This window comes from Entelurus aequoreus, linkage group LG17 (assembly GCF_033978785.1).
Source record: "Entelurus aequoreus isolate RoL-2023_Sb linkage group LG17, RoL_Eaeq_v1.1, whole genome shotgun sequence".
NCBI classification, from domain to species: Eukaryota; Metazoa; Chordata; class Actinopteri; order Syngnathiformes; family Syngnathidae; genus Entelurus; species Entelurus aequoreus.
In genome coordinates this window covers 28,791,997-28,814,441 of record NC_084747.1, presented here as the reverse complement: position 1 = coordinate 28,814,441, position 22,445 = coordinate 28,791,997, and the positions used below count along the sequence as shown (strand labels likewise).

At 40.7% G+C, this 22,445-nt stretch overlaps 1 protein-coding gene across 2 annotated transcripts in view; it reads left to right on the top strand.

Moving 5' to 3' along the window:
* polr3g (polymerase (RNA) III (DNA directed) polypeptide G) overlaps positions 1 to 22,445 on the top strand; it is a 48,955-nt gene that overhangs the window by 9,868 nt on the left and 16,642 nt on the right. For both annotated transcript variants that reach the window (XM_062025441.1, XM_062025440.1), the window contains exons 4-5: positions 10,867 to 10,932; positions 11,002 to 11,061. In XM_062025441.1, coding sequence (XP_061881425.1) covers positions 10,867 to 10,932; positions 11,002 to 11,061 — 126 coding nt within the window. The remainder of the gene's footprint in view (positions 1 to 10,866; positions 10,933 to 11,001; positions 11,062 to 22,445) is intronic.

Below are 22,445 nucleotides of genomic sequence, written 5' to 3'. Positions count from 1 at the left end.
CTTGGCAGTTTATGGGAAACACTGAATACTATCTATTAAATAGCCAACATACACTTTATTATCAGACTAATCGATAAGATAGTCGTTGACTAATCGACTATCAGAATAATCGTTAGTTGCAGCCCTACTGTAACAGCGAATAATTCATGAATTTGCCTATGCATTTGATTAATATATATTTAGCAAACTTTTACGCACATTGTAAAAATAAAAATAAAACCTTGTACATTTTACATTAAACTGTCAACTCAGTCCCCAGAATTGTACTGTAAAATTGACTGTTTTTTTTGTAATAACATTACGGTAAATGGAAAAACAATACCACCGTTTGTTTACAGTGAAAAAAAACTGTCAACTCAATCACCAGAATGTTACTGTAAAATAAACTGTTTTTTTTTAACAACATATTACGGTAAATGGAAAAACGGTACCACTGTTTTTTTTACAGTAATAAAACTGTCAGCTTAGTCGCCAGAATCTTACTGTAAAAGTTATGGTGGTTTTGACGAACTTATTACTGGAAATGGAAAAACGATACCATTGAGTTTTTTTTCAATTCTGGCAACTGAGCTGCCAGTTTTTTACCGTGGGAAAAAAAACTGATACCGTTTCTCAATTTACAGTAACCGTAGATTTTGCGGTAAAAAAAAAACTGTCAACTCAGTCACCAGAATATTACTGTAAAATGACCAGTGTTTTTTTTTTACTACATATTACGGTAAATGGAAAAACAGTACCACTGTTTGTTTTTTCAATTCTGGCAACTGTGGTACCGTTTTTTCATTTACAGTAACCGTAGATTTTGCGGTTAAAAAAACTGTCAACTCAGTCACCAGAATTTTACTGTAATATGAACGTGGGTTTTTTTTACGACATATTACGGTAAATAGAAAAACGGTACCTTCTGTTTGTTTGTTTAATTCTGGCAACTGAGGGACCGTTTTTACATTTACAGTAATAGACCGTCATATATTTTACAGTAAAAAAACTTAACTCAGTCACCAGAATGTTATGGTAAAATAAACAGTTTTTTAAGAACATATTATGGTAAATGGAAAAACAGTACCACTGTTGTTGTTTTTTAATAGTAATGAACATGGCAGCTTATTCGCCAGAATCTTACTGTAAAAGTTACGGTGGTTTTTGACAAACTTATTACTATAAATGGAAAAACGGTAGCATTGAGGGTTTTTTTAATTCTGGCAACTGAGCTGCCAGTTTTTTACCATGGAAAAAAAACTTACTGTCTTTCCATTTACAGTAACCGTAGATTTTGCGTTAAAAAAAAAAAACTGTCAAAAGAATTTTACTGTAAAATCAAGTGTTTTTTTTGTGGTTTTTGTTTTTTACAACATATTACAGTAAATGGAAAAACGGTACCAGTGTTTTGTTTTTTTTAATTCTGGCAACTGTGGTACAGTTTTTCCATTTACAGTAATAGACTGTCGTATATTTTACGGTAAAAAAAAACCTCAACTCAGTCACCAGAATGTTACTGCAAAATATAGTGTTTTTAATTTTTTTTACAACATATTACGGTAAATGCAAAAACGGTAGCATTACGTTTTTTTTTTATTCCGGCAACTGAGCTGCCAGTTTTTTACCGTGGAAAAAAACTTACGGTTTTTCCATTTACAGTATCTGTATATTTTGCGGTAAAAAAAAAACTGTCAAGTCAGTCACCAGAATTTTACTGTAAAATGACCAGTGTTTTTTTTTAAAAATATATTACGGCTAATGGAAAAACGGTACCACTGTTTATTTTTTTTAATTCTGGCAACTGTGGTACAGTTTTTACATTTACAGTAATAGATTGTTGTAGATTTTACAGTAAAAAAACTCAAATCAGTCACCAGAATTTTTTTATTTTTTTTTTTAACAACATATTACGGTCATAAGTCATATGTCATAAGATCATAATGTCAAAATATAATGTCATATTATAATAATGTCATTATGTCATATTACCATGTCATAATATCATAAAAATGTCATATATGTCATAATATATGATAATGTCATAACATATGTCATATGATAATGTCATAATAATCAATCAAGCAATCAATCAATGTTTATTTATATAGCTCTAAATCACAAGTGTCTCAAAGGGCTGTAATATCATGTCATATTATAATATTGTCATGTCATAATGTCATATCATAATGTCATATCATACTATAATGTCATAATAATAAAATAATAATGTCATAATACTGTAGCAGTTTTTTAAGCGCTGACTCGGTGCTCTCGAGCGGAGAGTTAACGAGGCTGGTCAAGATATAGAGGGCCATGACAGGTGTGTGGAAACATGGTAAAGTGTCAATATGGTGAGGGCCATGACAGGTGTGTGGAAACATGGTAAAGTGTCAATATGGTGAGGGCCATGACAGGTGTGTGGAAACATGGTAAAGTGTCAATATGGTGAGGGCCATGACAGGTGTGTGGAAACATGGTAAAGTGTCAATATGGTGAGGGCCATGACAGGTGTGTGGAAACATGGTAAAGTGTGAATATGACAGGTGTGTGTGAAGATGGTAAAGTGTGAATATGGTGAGGGCCATGACAGGTGTGTGTAAACATGGTAAAGTGTGAATATGGTGAGGGCCATGACAGGTGTGTGTAAAGTGTGAATATGGTGAGGGCCATGACAGGTGTGGTAAAGTGTGAATATGGTGAGGGCCATGACAGGTGTGGTAAAGTGTGAATATGGTGAGGGCCATGACAGGTGTGGTAAAGTGTGAATATGGTGAGGGCCATGACAGGTGTGTGTAAAGATGGTATAGTGTCAATATGTTGAGGGCCATGACAGGTGTGTGGAAACATGGTAAAGTGTGAATATGACAGGTGTGTGTGAAGATGGTAAAGTGTGAATATGGTGAGGGCCATGACAGGTGTGTGTAAACATGGTAAAGTGTGAATATGGTGAGGGCCATGACAGGTGTGTGTAAAGTGTGAATATGGTGAGGGCCATGACAGGTGTGGTAAAGTGTGAATATGGTGAGGGCCATGACAGGTGTGTGGAAACATGGTAAAGTGTGAATATGGTGAGGGCCATGACAGGTGTGTGGAAACATGGTAAAGTGTGAATATGGTGAGGGCCATGACAGGTGTGTGGAAACATGGTAAAGTGTGAATATGACAGGTGTGTGTGAAGATGGTAAAGTGTGAATATGGTGAGGGCCATGACAGGTGTGTGTAAACATGGTAAAGTGTGAATATGGTGAGGGCCATGACAGGTGTGTGTAAAGTGTGAATATGGTGAGGGCCATGACAGGTGTGGTAAAGTGTGAATATGGTGAGGGCCATGACAGGTGTGGTAAAGTGTGAATATGGTGAGGGCCATGACAGGTGTGGTAAAGTGTGAATATGGTGAGGGCCATGACAGGTGTGGTAAAGTGTGAATATGGTGAGGGCCATGACAGGTGTGGTAAAGTGTGAATATGGTGAGGGCCATGACAGGTGTGTGTAAAGATGGTATAGTGTCAATATGTTGAGGGCCATGACAGGTGTGTGGAAACATGGTAAAGTGTGAATATGACAGGTGTGTGTGAAGATGGTAAAGTGTGAATATGGTGAGGGCCATGACAGGTGTGTGTAAACATGGTAAAGTGTGAATATGGTGAGGGCCATGACAGGTGTGTGTAAAGTGTGAATATGGTGAGGGCCATGACAGGTGTGGTAAAGTGTGAATATGGTGAGGGCCATGACAGGTGTGGTAAAGTGTAAATATGGTGAGGGCCATGACAGGTGTGGTAAAGTGTGAATATGGTGAGGGCCATGACAGGTGTGTGTAAAGATGGTATAGTGTCAATATGTTGAGGGCCATGACAGGTGTGTGGAAACATGGTAAAGTGTGAATATGACAGGTGTGTGTGAAGATGGTAAAGTGTGAATATGGTGAGGGCCATGACAGGTGTGTGTAAACATGGTAAAGTGTGAATATGGTGAGGGCCATGACAGGTGTGTGTAAAGTGTGAATATGGTGAGGGCCATGACAGGTGTGGTAAAGTGTGAATATGGTGAGGGCCATGACAGGTGTGTGGAAACATGGTAAAGTGTGAATATGGTGAGGGCCATGACAGGTGTGTGGAAACATGGTAAAGTGTGAATATGGTGAGGGCCATGACAGGTGTGTGGAAACATGGTAAAGTGTGAATATGACAGGTGTGTGTGAAGATGGTAAAGTGTGAATATGGTGAGGGCCATGACAGGTGTGTGTAAACATGGTAAAGTGTGAATATGGTGAGGGCCATGACAGGTGTGTGTAAAGTGTGAATATGGTGAGGGCCATGACAGGTGTGGTAAAGTGTGAATATGGTGAGGGCCATGACAGGTGTGGTAAAGTGTGAATATGGTGAGGGCCATGACAGGTGTGGTAAAGTGTGAATATGGTGAGGGCCATGACAGGTGTGGTAAAGTGTGAATATGGTGAGGGCCATGACAGGTGTGTGTAAAGATGGTATAGTGTCAATATGTTGAGGGCCATGACAGGTGTGTGTAAAGATGGTAAAGTGTGAATATGGTGAGGGCCATGACAGGTGTGTGTAAAGATGGTAAAGTGTCAATATGACAGGTGTGTGTAAAGATGGTAAAGTGTGAATATGGTGAGGGCCATGACAGGTGTGTGTAAAGATGGTAAAGTGTCAATATGGTGAGGGCCATGACAGGTGTGTGTAAAGATGGTAAAGTGTGAATATGGTGAGGGCCATGACAGGTGTGTGTAAAGATGGTAAAGTGTCAATATGGTGAGGGCCATGACAGGTGTGTGTAAAGATGGTAAAGTGTCAATATGTTGAGGGCCATGACAGGTGTGTGTAAACATGGTAAAGTGTGAATATGGTGAGGGCCATGACAGGTGTGTGTAAAGTGTGAATATGGTGAGGGCCATGACAGGTGTGGTAAAGTGTGAATATGGTGAGGGCCATGACAGGTGTTGTAAAGTGTGAATATGGTGAGGGCCATGACAGGTGTGGTAAAGTGTGAATATGGTGAGGGCCATGACAGGTGTGGTAAAGTGTGAATATGGTGAGGGCCATGACAGGTGTGTGTAAAGATGGTAAAGTGTGAATATGGTGAGGGCCATGACAGGTGTGTGTAAAGATGGTAAAGTGTCAATATGTTGAGGGCCATGACAGGTGTGTGTAAAGATGGTAAAGTGTGAATATGGTGAGGGCCATGACAGGTGTGTGTAAACATGGTAAAGTGTGAATATGGTGAGGGCCATGACAGGTGTGTGTAAAGTGTGAATATGATGAGGGCCATGACAGGTGTGGTAAAGTGTGAATATGGTGAGGGCCATGACAGGTGTGGTAAAGTGTGAATATGGTGAGGACCATGACAGGTGTGGTAAAGTGTGAATATGATGAGGGCCATGACAGGTGTGTGTAAAGATGGTAAAGTGTGAATATGGTGAGGGCCATTACAGGTGTGGTAAAGTGTGAATATGGTGAGGGCCATGACAGGTGTGTGTAAAGTGTGAATATGGTGAGGGCCATGACAGGTGTGTGTAAAGTGTGAATATGGTGAGGGCCATGACAGGTGTGGTAAAGTGTGAATATGTTGAGGGCCATGACAGGTGTGGTAAAGTGTGAATATGATGAGGGCCATGACAGGTGTGTGTAAACATGGTAAAGTGTGAATATGGTGAGGGCCATGACAGGTGTGTGTAAAGTGTGAATATGATGAGGGCCATGACAGGTGTGTGTAAACATGGTAAAGTGTGAATATGGTGAGGGCCATGACAGGTGTGTGTAAACATGGTAAAGTGTGAATATGGTGAGGGCCATGACAGGTGTGTGTAAAGTGTGAATATGGTGAGGGCCATGACAGGTGTGGTAAAGTGTGAATATGATGAGGGCCATGACAGGTGTGGTAAAGTGTGAATATGGTGAGGGCCATGACAGGTGTGTGTAAAGATGGTATAGTGTCAATATGTTGAGGGCCATGACAGGTGTGTGGAAACATGGTAAAGTGTGAATATGACAGGTGTGTGTGAAGATGGTAAAGTGTGAATATGGTGAGGGCCATGACAGGTGTGTGTAAACATGGTAAAGTGTGAATATGGTGAGGGCCATGACAGGTGTGTGTAAAGTGTGAATATGGTGAGGGCCATGACAGGTGTGGTAAAGTGTGAATATGGTGAGGGCCATGACAGGTGTGTGGAAACATGGTAAAGTGTGAATATGGTGAGGGCCATGACAGGTGTGTGGAAACATGGTAAAGTGTGAATATGGTGAGGGCCATGACAGGTGTGTGGAAACATGGTAAAGTGTGAATATGACAGGTGTGTGTGAAGATGGTAAAGTGTGAATATGGTGAGGGCCATGACAGGTGTGTGTAAACATGGTAAAGTGTGAATATGGTGAGGGCCATGACAGGTGTGTGTAAAGTGTGAATATGGTGAGGGCCATGACAGGTGTGGTAAAGTGTGAATATGGTGAGGGCCATGACAGGTGTGGTAAAGTGTGAATATGGTGAGGGCCATGACAGGTGTGGTAAAGTGTGAATATGGTGAGGGCCATGACAGGTGTGGTAAAGTGTGAATATGGTGAGGGCCATGACAGGTGTGTGTAAAGATGGTATAGTGTCAATATGTTGAGGGCCATGACAGGTGTGTGTAAAGATGGTAAAGTGTGAATATGGTGAGGGCCATGACAGGTGTGTGTAAAGATGGTAAAGTGTCAATATGACAGGTGTGTGTAAAGATGGTAAAGTGTGAATATGGTGAGGGCCATGACAGGTGTGTGTAAAGATGGTAAAGTGTCAATATGGTGAGGGCCATGACAGGTGTGTGTAAAGATGGTAAAGTGTGAATATGGTGAGGGCCATGACAGGTGTGTGTAAAGATGGTAAAGTGTCAATATGTTGAGGGCCATGACAGGTGTGTGTAAACATGGTAAAGTGTGAATATGGTGAGGGCCATGACAGGTGTGTGTAAAGTGTGAATATGGTGAGGGCCATGACAGGTGTGGTAAAGTGTGAATATGGTGAGGGCCATGACAGGTGTTGTAAAGTGTGAATATGGTGAGGGCCATGACAGGTGTGGTAAAGTGTGAATATGGTGAGGGCCATGACAGGTGTGGTAAAGTGTGAATATGGTGAGGGCCATGACAGGTGTGTGTAAAGATGGTAAAGTGTGAATATGGTGAGGGCCATGACAGGTGTGTGTAAAGATGGTAAAGTGTCAATATGTTGAGGGCCATGACAGGTGTGTGTAAAGATGGTAAAGTGTGAATATGGTGAGGGCCATGACAGGTGTGTGTAAACATGGTAAAGTGTGAATATGGTGAGGGCCATGACAGGTGTGTGTAAAGTGTGAATATGATGAGGGCCATGACAGGTGTGGTAAAGTGTGAATATGGTGAGGGCCATGACAGGTGTGGTAAAGTGTGAATATGGTGAGGACCATGACAGGTGTGGTAAAGTGTGAATATGATGAGGGCCATGACAGGTGTGTGTAAAGATGGTAAAGTGTGAATATGGTGAGGGCCATTACAGGTGTGGTAAAGTGTGAATATGGTGAGGGCCATGACAGGTGTGTGTAAAGTGTGAATATGGTGAGGGCCATGACAGGTGTGTGTAAAGTGTGAATATGGTGAGGGCCATGACAGGTGTGGTAAAGTGTGAATATGTTGAGGGCCATGACAGGTGTGGTAAAGTGTGAATATGATGAGGGCCATGACAGGTGTGTGTAAACATGGTAAAGTGTGAATATGGTGAGGGCCATGACAGGTGTGTGTAAAGTGTGAATATGATGAGGGCCATGACAGGTGTGTGTAAACATGGTAAAGTGTGAATATGGTGAGGGCCATGACAGGTGTGTGTAAACATGGTAAAGTGTGAATATGGTGAGGGCCATGACAGGTGTGTGTAAAGTGTGAATATGGTGAGGGCCATGACAGGTGTGTGTAAAGTGTGAATATGGTGAGGGCCATGACAGGTGTGTGTAAACATGGTAAAGTGGGAATATGGTGAGGGCCATGACAGGTGTGTGTAAACATGGTAAAGTGTGAATATGGTGAGGGCCATGACAGGTGTGTGTAAAGTGTGAATATGGTGAGGGCCATGACAGGTGTGTGTAAAGTGTGAATATGGTGAGGGCCATGACAGGTGTGTGTAAACATGGTAAAGTGGGAATATGGTGAGGGCCATGACAGGTGTGTGTAAACATGGTAAAGTGTGAATATGGTGAGGGCCATGACAGGTGTGGTAAAGTGTGAATATGATGAGGGCCATGACAGGTGTGTGTAAACATGGTAAAGTGTGAATATGGTGAGGGCCATGACAGGTGTATGTAAAGTGTGAATATGATGAGGGCCATGACAGGTGTGTGTAAACATGGTAAAGTGTGAATATGGTGAGGGCCATGACAGGTGTGGTAAAGTGTGAATATGATGAGGGCCATGACAGGTGTGTGTAAAAATGGTAAAGTGTGAATATGGTGAGGGCCATGACAGGTGTGTGAAAATGGTGAGGGCCATGACAGGTGTGTGTAAAGATGGTAAAGTGTGAATATGGTGAGGGCCATGACAGGTGTGTGTAAAGATGGTAAAGTGTGAATATGGTGAGGGCCATGACAGGTGTGTGTAAAGTGTGAATATGATGAGGGCCATGACAGGTGTGGTAAAGTGTGAATATGGTGAGGGCCATGACAGGTGTTGTAAAGTGTGAATATGGTGAGGGCCATGTCAGGTGTGGTAAAGTGTGAATATGGTGAGGGCCATGACAGGTGTGGTAAAGTGTGAATATGGTGAGGGCCATGACAGGTGTGGTAAAGTGTGAATATGGTGAGGGCCATGACAGGTGTGGTAAAGTGTGAATATGGTGAGGGCCATGACAGGTGTGTGTAAAGTGTGAATATGATGAGGGCCATGACAGGTGTGTGTGTAAACATGGTAAAGTGTGAATATGGTGAGGGCCATGACAGGTGTGGTAAAGTGTGAATATGGTGAGGGCCATGACAGGTGTGGTAAAGTGTGAATATGGTGAGGGCCATGACAGGTGTGGTAAAGTGTGAATATGGTGAGGGCCATGACAGGTGTGTGTAAAGTGTGAATATGATGAGGGCCATGACAGGTGTGTGTGTAAACATGGTAAAGTGTGAATATGGTGAGGGCCATGACAGGTGTGTGTAAAGTGTGAATATGATGAGGGCCATGACAGGTGTGGTAAAGTGTGAATATGGTGAGGGCCATGACAGGTGTTGTAAAGTGTGAATATGGTGAGGGCCATGACAGGTGTGGTAAAGTGTGAATATGGTGAGGGCCATGACAGGTGTGGTAAAGTGTGAATATGGTGAGGGCCATGACAGGTGTGGTAAAGTGTGAATATGGTGAGGGCCATGACAGGTGTGGTAAAGTGTGAATATGGTGAGGGCCATGACAGGTGTGTGTAAACATGGTAAAGTGTGAATATGGTGAGGGCCATGACAGGTGTGTGTAAAGTGTGAATATGATGAGGGCCATGACAGGTGTGTGTGTAGTGTGAATATGGTGAGGGCCATGACAGGTGTGGTAAAGTGTGAATATGGTGAGGGCCATGACAGGTGTGTGTAAAGTGTGAATATGATGAGGGCCATGACAGGTGTGTGTAAACATGGTAAAGTGTGAATATGGTGAGGGCCATGACAGGTGTGTGTAAAGTGTGAATATGGTGAGGGCCATGCCAGGTGTGGTAAAGTGTGAATATGGTGAGGGCCATGCCAGGTGTGGTAAAGTGTGAATATGGTGAGGGCCATGACAGGTGTGGTAAAGTGTGAATATGGTGAGGGCCATGACAGGTGTGGTAAAGTGTGAATATGGTGAGGGCCATGACAGGTGTGTGTAAAGTGTGAATATGGTGAGGGCCATGACAGGTGTGGTAAAGTGTGAATATGGTGAGGGCCATGACAGGTGTGTGAATATGGTGAGGGCCATGACAGGTGTGTGTAAAGTGTGAATATGGTGAGGGCCATGACAGGTGTGGTAAAGTGTGAATATGGTGAGGGCCATGACAGGTGTGTGTAAAGTGTGAATATGGTGAGGGCCATGACAGGTGTGGTAAAGTGTGAATATGGTGAGGGCCATGACAGGTGTGTGTAAAGTGTGAATATGATGAGGGCCATGACAGGTGTGTGTAAACATGGTAAAGTGTGAATATGGTGAGGGCCATGACAGGTGTGTGTAAAGTGTGAATATGGTGAGGGCCATGCCAGGTGTGGTAAAGTGTGAATATGGTGAGGGCCATGCCAGGTGTGGTAAAGTGTGAATATGGTGAGGGCCATGACAGGTGTGGTAAAGTGTGAATATGGTGAGGGCCATGACAGGTGTGGTAAAGTGTGAATATGGTGAGGGCCATGACAGGTGTGTGTAAAGTGTGAATATGGTGAGGGCCATGACAGGTGTGGTAAAGTGTGAATATGGTGAGGGCCATGACAGGTGTGTGTAAAGTGTGAATATGGTGAGGGCCATGACAGGTGTGTGTAAAGTGTGAATATGGTGAGGGCCATGACAGGTGTGGTAAAGTGTGAATATGGTGAGGGCCATGACAGGTGTGGTAAAGTGTGAATATGGTGAGGGCCATGACAGGTGTGTGTAAAGTGTGAATATGATGAGGGCCATGACAGGTGTGGTAAAGTGTGAATATGGTGAGGGCCATGACAGGTGTGGTAAAGTGTGAATATGGTGAGGGCCATGACAGGTGTGGTAAAGTGTGAATATGGTGAGGGCCATGACAGGTGTGGTAAAGTGTGAATATGGTGAGGGCCATGACAGGTGTGGTAAAGTGTGAATATGGTGAGGGCCATGACAGGTGTGGTAAAGTGTGAATATGGTGAGGGCCATGACAGGTGTGTGTAAAGATGGTAAAGTGGTGTGGTGTTTGCAGATGTGCAGAAGTACACGGAGAGGTACTTGAAGGAGACGCAAGAGGACGATGAGGACTGGACACCAGGTCATTGAAACACAACAAGATGTTTGTGCTGTGAAGCACATTGAAAATATTAATGTTTTATATTTGAAGATTGGAATCTCCTCCCCAAAGAATTGATGCCACAAAAGAAAAAAGCCAAAGTGAAAACAGGTATTTCAAATCACATTCCTAAGGTTTGGGGTTTTTTCTTTGGTTGAAGGAGGATTTTACTGGATGTTAAGAACACACCATTGTGGTCTTCAACCTTTTCCTGGTCAGAGACCCCCAGACTACTGGACAGGTGGCACAGGGACCCCCTAATTATCTTTATTTTATACCATTGTTTTAAATTCAACTGGTCCTAAAGGTACCTTGCTATTGTGCAATACTAACATACTCCAATTATACAGTAGTGTCGCTAATCGCTAGCAGATGACCAACGCATTAATCTCCAACTGGCAATTGTCACGCTAATCACTAGCTGACAACTAGCGCATTAACCGCGAGCTGACAATTCTCTCTCTAATCGCTAGCTGGCAACTAACAGCATTAATCTCCAACTGACAACTAGTGCGTTAATTGCTAGCTGGCAATTGTCGCTCTAATCGCTAGCTGGCAATTGTCACTCTAATCACTAGCTGGCAATTGTCGCTCTAATCGCTAGCTGGCAACTGGCACGCTAAACTCCAGCTGGTAACTGGCACGTTAATTGATAACTGACAACTGGCGCATTAACCAAGAGCTGACAATTGTCGCTCTAATCGCTAGTTGGCAACTAACAGCATTAATCTCCAACTGACAACTAGTGCGTTGATAGCTGACAATTGTCTCTCTAATCGCTAGCTGGCAACTAACAGCATTAATCTCCAACTGACAACTAGTGCGTTGATAGCTGACAATTGTCGCTCTAATCGCTAGCTGGCAATTGTCGCTCTAATTGCTAGCTGGCAATTGTCACTCTAATCGCTAGCTGGCAACTGGCACGCTAAACTCCAGCTGGTAACTGGCACGTTAATTGATAACTGACAACTGCCGCATTAACCGCGAGCTGACAGTTGTCTCTCTAATCGCTAGCTGGCAACTAACAGCATTAACCTCCAACTGACAACTAGTGCGTTGATAGCTGACAATTGTCACTCTAATCGCTAGCTGGCAATTGTCAGTCTAATCGCTAGCTGGCAGCTGGCACGCTTAACTCCAGCTGGTAACTGGCACGTTAATTGACAACTGCCGCATTAACCGCGAGCTGACAATTGTCTCTCTAATCGCTAGCTGGCAACTAACAGCATTAATATCCAACTGACAACTAGTGAGTTAATCGCTAGCTGACAATTGTCGCTCTAATTGCTAGCTGGCAACTGGCACGCTAAACTCCAGCCGGTAACTGGCACGTTAATTGATAACTGACAATTGTCTCTCTAATCGCTAGCTGGCAACTAACCACATTGATCTCCAACTGACAACTAGTGCGTTAATCGCTAGCTGACAATTGTCACGCGAATCGCTAGCTGACAATTGTCGCTCTAATCGCTAGCTGGCAACTAACAGCATTAATATCCAACTGACAACTAGTGCGTTAATCGCTAGCTGACAATTGTCACGCGAATCGCTAGCTGACAATTGTCGCTCTAATCGCTAGCTGGCAACTAACAGCATTAATATCCAACTGACAACTAGTGCGTTAATCGCTAGCTGACAATTGTCACGCGAATCGCTAGCTGACAATTGTCTCTCTAATCGCTAGCTGGCAACTAACCACATTAATCTCCAACTGACAACTGGTGCGTTAATCGCTAGCTGACAATTGTCACGCGAATCGCTAGCTGGCAACTGGCACGCTAAACTCCAGCTGGTAACTGGCACGTTAATTGATAACTGACAACTGGCGCATTAACCGCAAGCCGACAATTGTCCCTCTAATCGCTAGCTGGCAACTAACAGCATTAATCGCCAACGGACAACTAGTGCGTTAATCGCTAGCTGACAATTGTCGCTCTAATTGCTAGCTGACAACTGCCGCATTAATCGCGAGCTGACAATTGTCACGCGAATCGCTAGTTGACAATTGTCGCTCTAATCGCTAGCTGGCAACTAACAGCATTAATATCCAACTGACAACTAGTGCGTTAATCCCTAGCTGACAATTGTCACGTGAATTGCTAGTTGACAATTGTCGCTCTAATCGCTAGCTGGCAACTGGCATGCTAATCTCCAGCTGGTAACTGGCACGTTAATTGATAACTGACCAATGTCTCTCTAATTGCTAGCTGGCAACTAACCACATTAATCTCCAACTGACAACTAGTGCGTTAATCGCTAGCTGACAATTGTTACGCGAATCGCTAGCTGGCAACTGGCACGCTAAACTCCAGCTGGCAACTGGCACGTTAATTGATAACTGACAACTGGCGCATTAACCGTAAGCCGACAATTGTCTCTCTAATCGCTAGCTGGCAACTAACCGCATTAATCGCCAACGGACAACTAGTGCGTTAATCGCTAGCTGACAATTGTCGCTCTAATCGCTAGCTGACAACTGCCGCATTAACCGCGAGCTGACAATTGTCACTCTAATCGCTAGCTGGCAACTGTCGCGCTAAACTTCAGCTGGTAACTGGCACGTTAATTGATAACTGACAACTGGCGCATTAACCGCGAGCTGACAATTGTCACTCTAATCGCTAGCTGGCAATTGTCAGTCTAATCGCTAGCTGGCAGCTGGCACGCTTAACTCCAGCTGGTAACTGGCACGTTAATTGACAACTGCCGCATTAACCACGAGCTGACAATTGTCTCTCTAATCGCTAGCTGGCAACTAACAGCATTAATATCCAACTGGCAACTAGTGAGTTAATCGCTAGCTGACAATTGTCGCTCTAATTGCTAGCTGGCAACTGGCACGCTAAACTCCAGCTGGTAACTGGCACGTTAATTGATAACTGACAATTGTCTCTCTAATCGCTAGCTGGCAACTAACCACATTGATCTCCAACTGACAACTAGTGCGTTAATCGCTAGCTGACAATTGTCACGCGAATCGCTAGCTGACAATTGTCGCTCTAATCGCTAGCTGGCAACTAACAGCATTAATATCCAACTGACAACTAGTGCGTTAATCGCTAGCTGACAATTGTCTCTCTAATCGCTAGCTGGCAACTAACCACATTAATCTCCAACTGACAACTAGTGCGTTAATCGCTAGCTGGCAACTGGCACGCTAAACTCCAGCTGGTAACTGGCACGTTAATTGATAACTGACAACTGGCGCATTAACCGCAAGCCGACAATTGTCTCTCTAATCGCTAGCTGGCAACTAACAGCATTAATCGCCAACGGACAACTAGAGCGTTAATCGCTAGCTGACAATTTTCGCTCTAATCGCTAGCTGACAATTGTCGCTCTAATCGCTAGCTGGCAATTGTCACTCTAACCGCTAGCTGGTAACTGGCACGTAATTGATAACTGACAACTGGCGCATTAACCGCGAGCTGACAATTGTCTCTCTAATCGCTAGTTGGCAACTAACAGCATTAATCTCCAACTGACAAATAGTGCGTTAATCGCTAGCTGACAATTGTCACGTGAATCGCTAGCTGACAATTGTCGCTCTAATCGCTAGCTGGCAACTGGCACGCTAAACTCCAGCTGGCAACTGGCACGTTAATTGATAACTGACAACTGGCGCATTAACCGCAAGCCAAAAATTGTCTCTCTAATCCCTAGCTGGCAACTAACCGCATTAATCGCCAACGGACAACTAGTGCGTTAATCGCTAGCTGACAATTGTTGCTCTAATCGTTGGCTGACAACTGCCGCATTAACCGTGAGCTGACAATTGTCGCTCTAATCGCTAGCTGGCAACTGTCGCGCTAAACTTCAGCTGGTAACTGGCACGTTAATTGATAAAAGTGACTTATTTTTAACATGTCTATGAGTGGGGACCCTTTGGGACCCCTGAAATTGTTTTCCTTTTTTAAATGTCATTGCTTGAAATAATAACGAATCAAAAGCAGTCTTATAAATTATTGACTTATTCAAGTTTGCAATTACTTCAAATCAAATATTCCACTTTGAATTTTTGGGGAGGTAAATGTTGCATATTTTTTGTTTTTGCCATTGAGTATAAAACTTTTTTTTTTTTTTAAAGTACTTCATATCGACAGATTTGAAGTTGATCCAAGGATTAACATGACTTATTTGTCGGTGCACGGAACGAAACTTGAAGGTAGCTCTGAAAGTTAAAAAAAACAAATAGATATATTGTAGTTTTAAAAAAGAAAAATGTCAAAATGGAGCTTTAAGATTTTGGAAACCCTTGCTTTAGAGCAGCGATTCCCAAAGTGGAATATGAGCTCCATCTTGTGGTACACCAAAGAATCACGTAATGAAATATTTAAACACAGTGTTACTGTTCAAACTGTGTGTAATGTCACAGTGGCCAAAATGTTGAATATACTTGTTAAATAAAACCTCTGCCTTGTTTAATAATTGTACTGGGTTTGAATAATATCAATACTGGGTATGAATAATGTCGGTACTGAGTAAGAATGATCATTTTACTGGGTAGGAATAATGTCGGTACCAGGTAGGAATAATAATTGTACTGGATATGAAATATGTCGGTACTGAATGATAATAATAATTGTACTGGGTAGGAATAATGTTGGTACTGAGTAGGAATAATAATTGCACCGTGTAGGAATAATGTTGGTACTGAGTAGGAATAATAATTGTACTGGGTATGAATAATGTCGGTACTGAGTAAGAATATTTGTACTGGGTAGGAATAATGTCGGTACTGAGTAGGAATAATAATTGTACTGGGTATGAATAATGTCGGTACTGGGTAAGAATAATAATTGTACTGGGTAGGAATAATGTCGGTACTGAGTAGGAATAATAATTGTACTGGGTATGAATAATGTCGGTACTGAGTAGGAATAATAATTGTACTGGGTAGGAATAATGTCGGTACTGAGTAGGAATAATAATTGTACTGGGTATGAATAATGTCGGTACTGAGTAGGAATAATAATTGTACTGGGTAGGAATAATGTCGGTACTGAGTAGGAATAATAGTTTTACTGGGTATGAATAATAATTGTACTGGGTAGGAATAATAGTTTTACTGGGTATGAATAATAATTGTACTGGGTAGGAATAATGTCGGTACTGAGTAAGAATAATTGTACTGGGTAGGAATAATGTGGGTACTGAGTAGGAATAATAATTGTACTGGGTATGAATAATGTCGATACTGGGTAAGAATAATAATTGTACTGGGTATGAATAATGTCGGTACTGGGTAAGAATGATAATTGTACTGGGTATGAATAATGTCGGTACTGAGTAAGAATAATGTCGGTACTGAGTAGGAATAATAATTGTACTGGGTATGAATAATGTCGGTACTGGGTAAGAATAATAATTGTACTGGGTATGAATAATGTCGGTACTGAGTAAGAATAATTGTACTGGGTAGGAATAATGTCTGTACTGAGTAGGAATATTGTCGGTACTGAGTAGGAATATTGTCGGTACTGAGTAGGAATATTGTCGGTACTGAGTAGGAATAATAATTGTACTGGGTAGGAATAATGTCTGTACTGAGTAGGAATATTGTCGGTACTGAGTAGGAATAATAATTGTACTGGGTAGGAATAATGTCGGTACTGAGTAGGAATAATAATTGTACTGGGTAGGAATAATGTCGGTACTGAGTAGGAATAATAATTGTACTGGGACGGCGTGGCGAAGTTGGTAGAGTGGCTGTGCCAGCAATCGGAGTGTTGCTGGTTACTGGGGTTCAATTCCCACCTTCTACCTTCCTAGTCACGTCCGTTGTGTCCTTGGGCAAGACACTTAACCCTTTGCCTCTGATGGCTGCTGGTTAGCGCCTTGCATGGCAGCTCCCGCCATCAGTGTGTGAATGTGTGTGTGAATGGGTAAATGTGGAAATAGTGTCAAAGCGCTTTGAGTACCTTGAAGGTAGAAAAGCGCTATACAAGTATAACCCATTTATCATTTATTTACTGGGTATGAATAATGTCGGTACGGAGTAAGAATAATAATTGTACTGAGTACGAATAATAATTGTACTGGGTAGGAATAATGTCGGCACTGAGTAAGAATAATAATTGTACTGAGTAGGAATAATAATTGTACTGGGTAGGAATAATGTCAGCACTGGGTATGAATAATGTCGGTACTGAGTAAGAATAATTGTACTGGGTAGGAATAATGTCGGTACTGGGTAGGAATAATAATTGTACTGGGTATGAATAATGTCGGTACTGGGTAAGAAGAATAATTGTACTGGGTATGAATAATATTGGTACTGCGTAAGAATAATAATTGTACTGGGTAGGAATAATGTCGGTACTGAGTAAGAATAATTGTACTGGGTATGAATAATGTCGGTACTGGGAAAGAATAATAATTGTACTGGGTATGAATAATGTCGGTACTGGGTAAGAGTAATAATTGTACTGGGTATGAATAATGTCGGTACTGTGTAGGAATAATAATTGTACCGGGTATGAATAATGTCGGTACTGAGTAAGAATAATTGTACTGGGTATGAATAATGTCGGTACTGGGTAAGAATAATTGTACTGGGTATGAATGTCGGTACGGAGTAAGAATAATTGTACTGGGTATGAATAATGTCGGTACTGAGTAAGAATAATTGTACTGGGTATGAATAATGTCGGTACTGAGTAAGAATAATTGTACTGGGTATGAATAATGTCGGTACTGGGTAAGAATAATAATTGTACTGGGTAGGAATAATGTCGGTACTGTGTAGGAATAATAATTGTACTGGGTAGGAATAATGTCGGTACTGGGTAAGAATAATAATTGTACTGGGTATGAATAATGTCGGTACTGGGTAAGAATAATAATTGTACTAGGTATGAATAATGTCGGTACTGGGTAAGAGTAATAATTGTACTGGGTATGAATAATGTCGGTACTGGGTAAGAATAATAATTGTACTGGGTAGGAATAATGTCGGCACCGGGTAAGAATAATAATTGTACTGGGTATGAATAATATTGGTACTGAGTAAGAATAATAATTGTACTGGGTATGAATAATAATTGTACTGGGTAGGAATAATAATTGTACAGGGTATGAATAATGTCGGTACTGGGTAAGAATAATAATTGTACTGGGTATGAATAATAATTGTACTGGGTAGGAATAATGTCGGTACTGGGTAGGAATAATAATTGTACAGGGTATGAATAATGTCAGTACTGGGTAGGAATAATGTCAGCACTGGGTAGGAATAATGTCGGTACTGAGTAAGAATAATTGTACTGGGTAGGAATAATGTCGGTACTGGGTAGGAATAATAATTGTACTGGGTATGAATAATGTCGGTACTGGGTAAGAATAATAATTGTACTGGGTATGAATAATATTGGTACTGCGTAAGAATAATAATTGTACTGGGTATGAATAATGTCGGTACTGAGTAAGAATAATTGTACTGGGTATGAATAATGTCGGTACTGAGTAAGAGTAATAATTGTACTGTGTATGAATAATGTCGGTACTATGTAGGAATAATTGTACTGGGTATGAATAATGTCGGTACTGGGTATGAATAATTGTACTGGGTATGAATAATGTCGGTACTGAGTAAGAATATTTGTACTGGGTAGGAATAATGTCGGTACTGAGTAGGAATAATAATTGTACTGGGTATGAATAATGTCGGTACTGGGTAAGAATAATAATTGTACTGGGTAGGAATAATGTCGGTACTGAGTAGGAATAATAATTGTACTGGGTATGAATAATGTCGGTACTGAGTAGGAATAATAATTGTACTGGGTAGGAATAATGTCGGTACTGAGTAGGAATAATAATTGTACTGGGTATGAATAATGTCGGTACTGAGTAGGAATAATAATTGTACTGGGTAGGAATAATGTCTGTACTGAGTAGGAATAATAGTTTTACTGGGTATGAATAATAATTGTACTGGGTAGGAATAATGTCGGTACTGAGTAGGAATAATAGTTTTACTGGGTATGAATAATAATTGTACTGGGTAGGAATAATAGTTTTACTGGGTATGAATAATAATTGTACTGGGTAGGAATAATGTCGGTACTGAGTAAGAATAATTGTACTGGGTAGGAATAATGTGGGTACTGAGTAGGAATAATAATTGTACTGGGTATGAATAATGTCGATATTGGGTAAGAATAATAATTGTACTGGGTATGAATAATGTCGGTACTGGGTAAGAATGATAATTGTACTGGGTATGAATAATGTCGGTACTGAGTAAGAATAATGTCGGTACTGAGTAGGAATAATAATTGTACTGGGTATGAATAATGTCGGTACTGGGTAAGAATAATAATTGTACTGGGTATGAATAATGTCGGTACTGAGTAAGAATAATTGTACTGGGTAGGAATAATGTCTGTACTGAGTAGGAATATTGTCGGTACTGAGTAGGAATATTGTCGGTACTGAGTAGGAATAATAATTGTACTGGGTAGGAATAATGTCTGTACTGAGTAGGAATATTGTCGGTACTGAGTAGGAATAATAATTGTACTGGGTATGAATAATGTCGGTACGGAGTAAGAATAATAATTGTACCGGGTAGGAATAATGTCAACACTGGGTGGGAATAATAATTGTACTGGGTAGGAATAATGTCGGCACTGAGTAAGAATAATAATTGTACTGAGTACGAATAATAATTGTACTGGGTAGGAATAATGTCGGCACTGAGTAAGAATAATAATCGTACTGAGTAGGAATAATAATTGTACTGGGTAGGAATAATGTCAGCACTGGGTATGAATAATGTCGGTACTGAGTAAGAATAATTGTACTGGGTAGGAATAATGTCGGTACTGGGTAGGAATAATAATTGTACTGGGTATGAATAATGTCGGTACTGGGTAAGAATAATAATTGTACTGGGTATGAATAATATTGGTACTGCGTAAGAATAATAATTGTACTGGGTAGGAATAATGTCGGTACTGAGTAAGAATAATTGTACTGGGTATGAATAATGTCGGTACTGGGAAAGAATAATAATTGTACTGGGTATGAATAATGTCGGTACTGGGTAAGAGTAATAATTGTACTGGGTATGAATAATGTCGGTACTGTGTAGGAATAATAATTGTACTGGGTATGAATAATGTCGGTACTGAGTAAGAATAATTGTACTGGGTATGAATAATGTCGGTACTGGGTAAGAATAATTGTACTGGGTATGAATGTCGGTACGGAGTAAGAATAATTGTACTGGGTATGAATAATGTCGGTACTGAGTAAGAATAATTGTACTGGGTATGAATAATGTCGGTACTGAGTAAGAATAATTGTACTGGGTATGAATAATGTCGGTACTGGGTAAGAATAATAATTGTACTGGGTAGGAATAATGTCGGTACTGTGTAGGAATAATAATTGTACTGGGTAGGAATAATGTCGGTACTGGGTAAGAATAATAATTGTACTGGGTATGAATAATGTCGGTACTGGGTAAGAATAATAATTGTACTGGGTATGAATAATGTCGGTACTGGGTAAGAGTAATAATTGTACTGGGTATGAATAATGTCGGTACTGGGTAAGAATAATAATTGTACTGGGTAGGAATAATGTCGGCACCGGGTAAGAATAATAATTGTACTGGGTATGAATAATATTGGTACTGAGTAAGAATAATAATTGTACTGGGTATGAATAATAATTGTACTGGGTAGGAATAATAATTGTACAGGGTATGAATAATGTCGGTACTGGGTAAGAATAATAATTGTACTGGGTATGAATAATAATTGTACTGGGTAGGAATAATGTCGGTACTGGGTAGGAATAATAATTGTACAGGGTATGAATAATGTCAGTACTGGGTAGGAATAATGTCAGCACTGGGTAGGAATAATGTCGGTACTGAGTAAGAATAATTGTACTGGGTAGGAATAATGTCGGTACTGGGTAGGAATAATAATTGTACTGGGTATGAATAATGTCGGTACTGGGTAAGAATAATAATTGTACTGGGTATGAATAATATTGGTACTGCGTAAGAATAATAATTGTACTGGGTATGAATAATGTCGGTACTGAGTAAGAATAATTGTACTGGGTATGAATAATGTCGGTACTGAGTAAGAGTAATAATTGTACTGTGTATGAATAATGTCGGTACTATGTAGGAATAATTGTACTGGGTATGAATAATGTCGGTACTGGGTATGAATAATTGTACTGGGTATGAATAATGTCGGTACTGAGTAAGAATATTTGTACTGGGTAGGAATAATGTCGGTACTGAGTAGGAATAATAATTGTACTGGGTATGAATAATGTCGGTACTGGGTAAGAATAATAATTGTACTGGGTAGGAATAATGTCGGTACTGAGTAGGAATAATAATTGTACTGGGTATGAATAATGTCGGTACTGAGTAGGAATAATAATTGTACTGGGTAGGAATAATGTCGGTACTGAGTAGGAATAATAATTGTACTGGGTATGAATAATGTTGGTACTGAGTAGGAATAATAATTGTACTGGGTAGGAATAATGTCGGTACTGAGTAGGAATAATAGTTTTACTGGGTATGAATAATAATTGTACTGGGTAGGAATAATGTCGGTACTGAGTAGGAATAATAGTTTTACTGGGTATGAATAATAATTGTACTGGGTAGGAATAATGTCGGTACTGAGTAAGAATAATTGTACTGGGTAGGAATAATGTGGGTACTGAGTAGGAATAATAATTGTACTGGGTATGAATAATGTCGATATTGGGTAAGAATAATAATTGTACTGGGTATGAATAATGTCGGTACTGGGTAAGAATGATAATTGTACTGGGTATGAATAATGTCGGTACTGAGTAAGAATAATGTCGGTACTGAGTAGGAATAATAATTGTACTGGGTATGAATAATGTCGGTACTGGGTAAGAATAATAATTGTACTGGGTATGAATAATGTCGGTACTGAGTAAGAATAATTGTACTGGGTAGGAATAATGTCTGTACTGAGTAGGAATATTGTCGGTACTGAGTAGGAATATTGTCGGTACTGAGTAGGAATATTGTCGGTACTGAGTAGGAATAATAATTGTACTGGGTAGGAATAATGTCTGTACTGAGTAGGAATATTGTCGGTACTGAGTAGGAATAATAATTGTACTGGGTATGAATAATGTCGGTACGGAGTAAGAATAATAATTGTACCGGGTAGGAATAATGTCAACACTGGGTGGGAATAATAATTGTACTGGGTAGGAATAATGTCGGCACTGAGTAAGAATAATAATTGTACTGAGTACGAATAATAATTGTACTGGGTAGGAATAATGTCGGCACTGAGTAAGAATAATAATCGTACTGAGTAGGAATAATAATTGTACTGGGTAGGAATAATGTCAGCACTGGGTATGAATAATGTCGGTACTGAGTAAGAATAATTGTACTGGGTAGGAATAATGTCGGTACTGGGTAGGAATAATAATTGTACTGGGTATGAATAATGTCGGTACTGGGT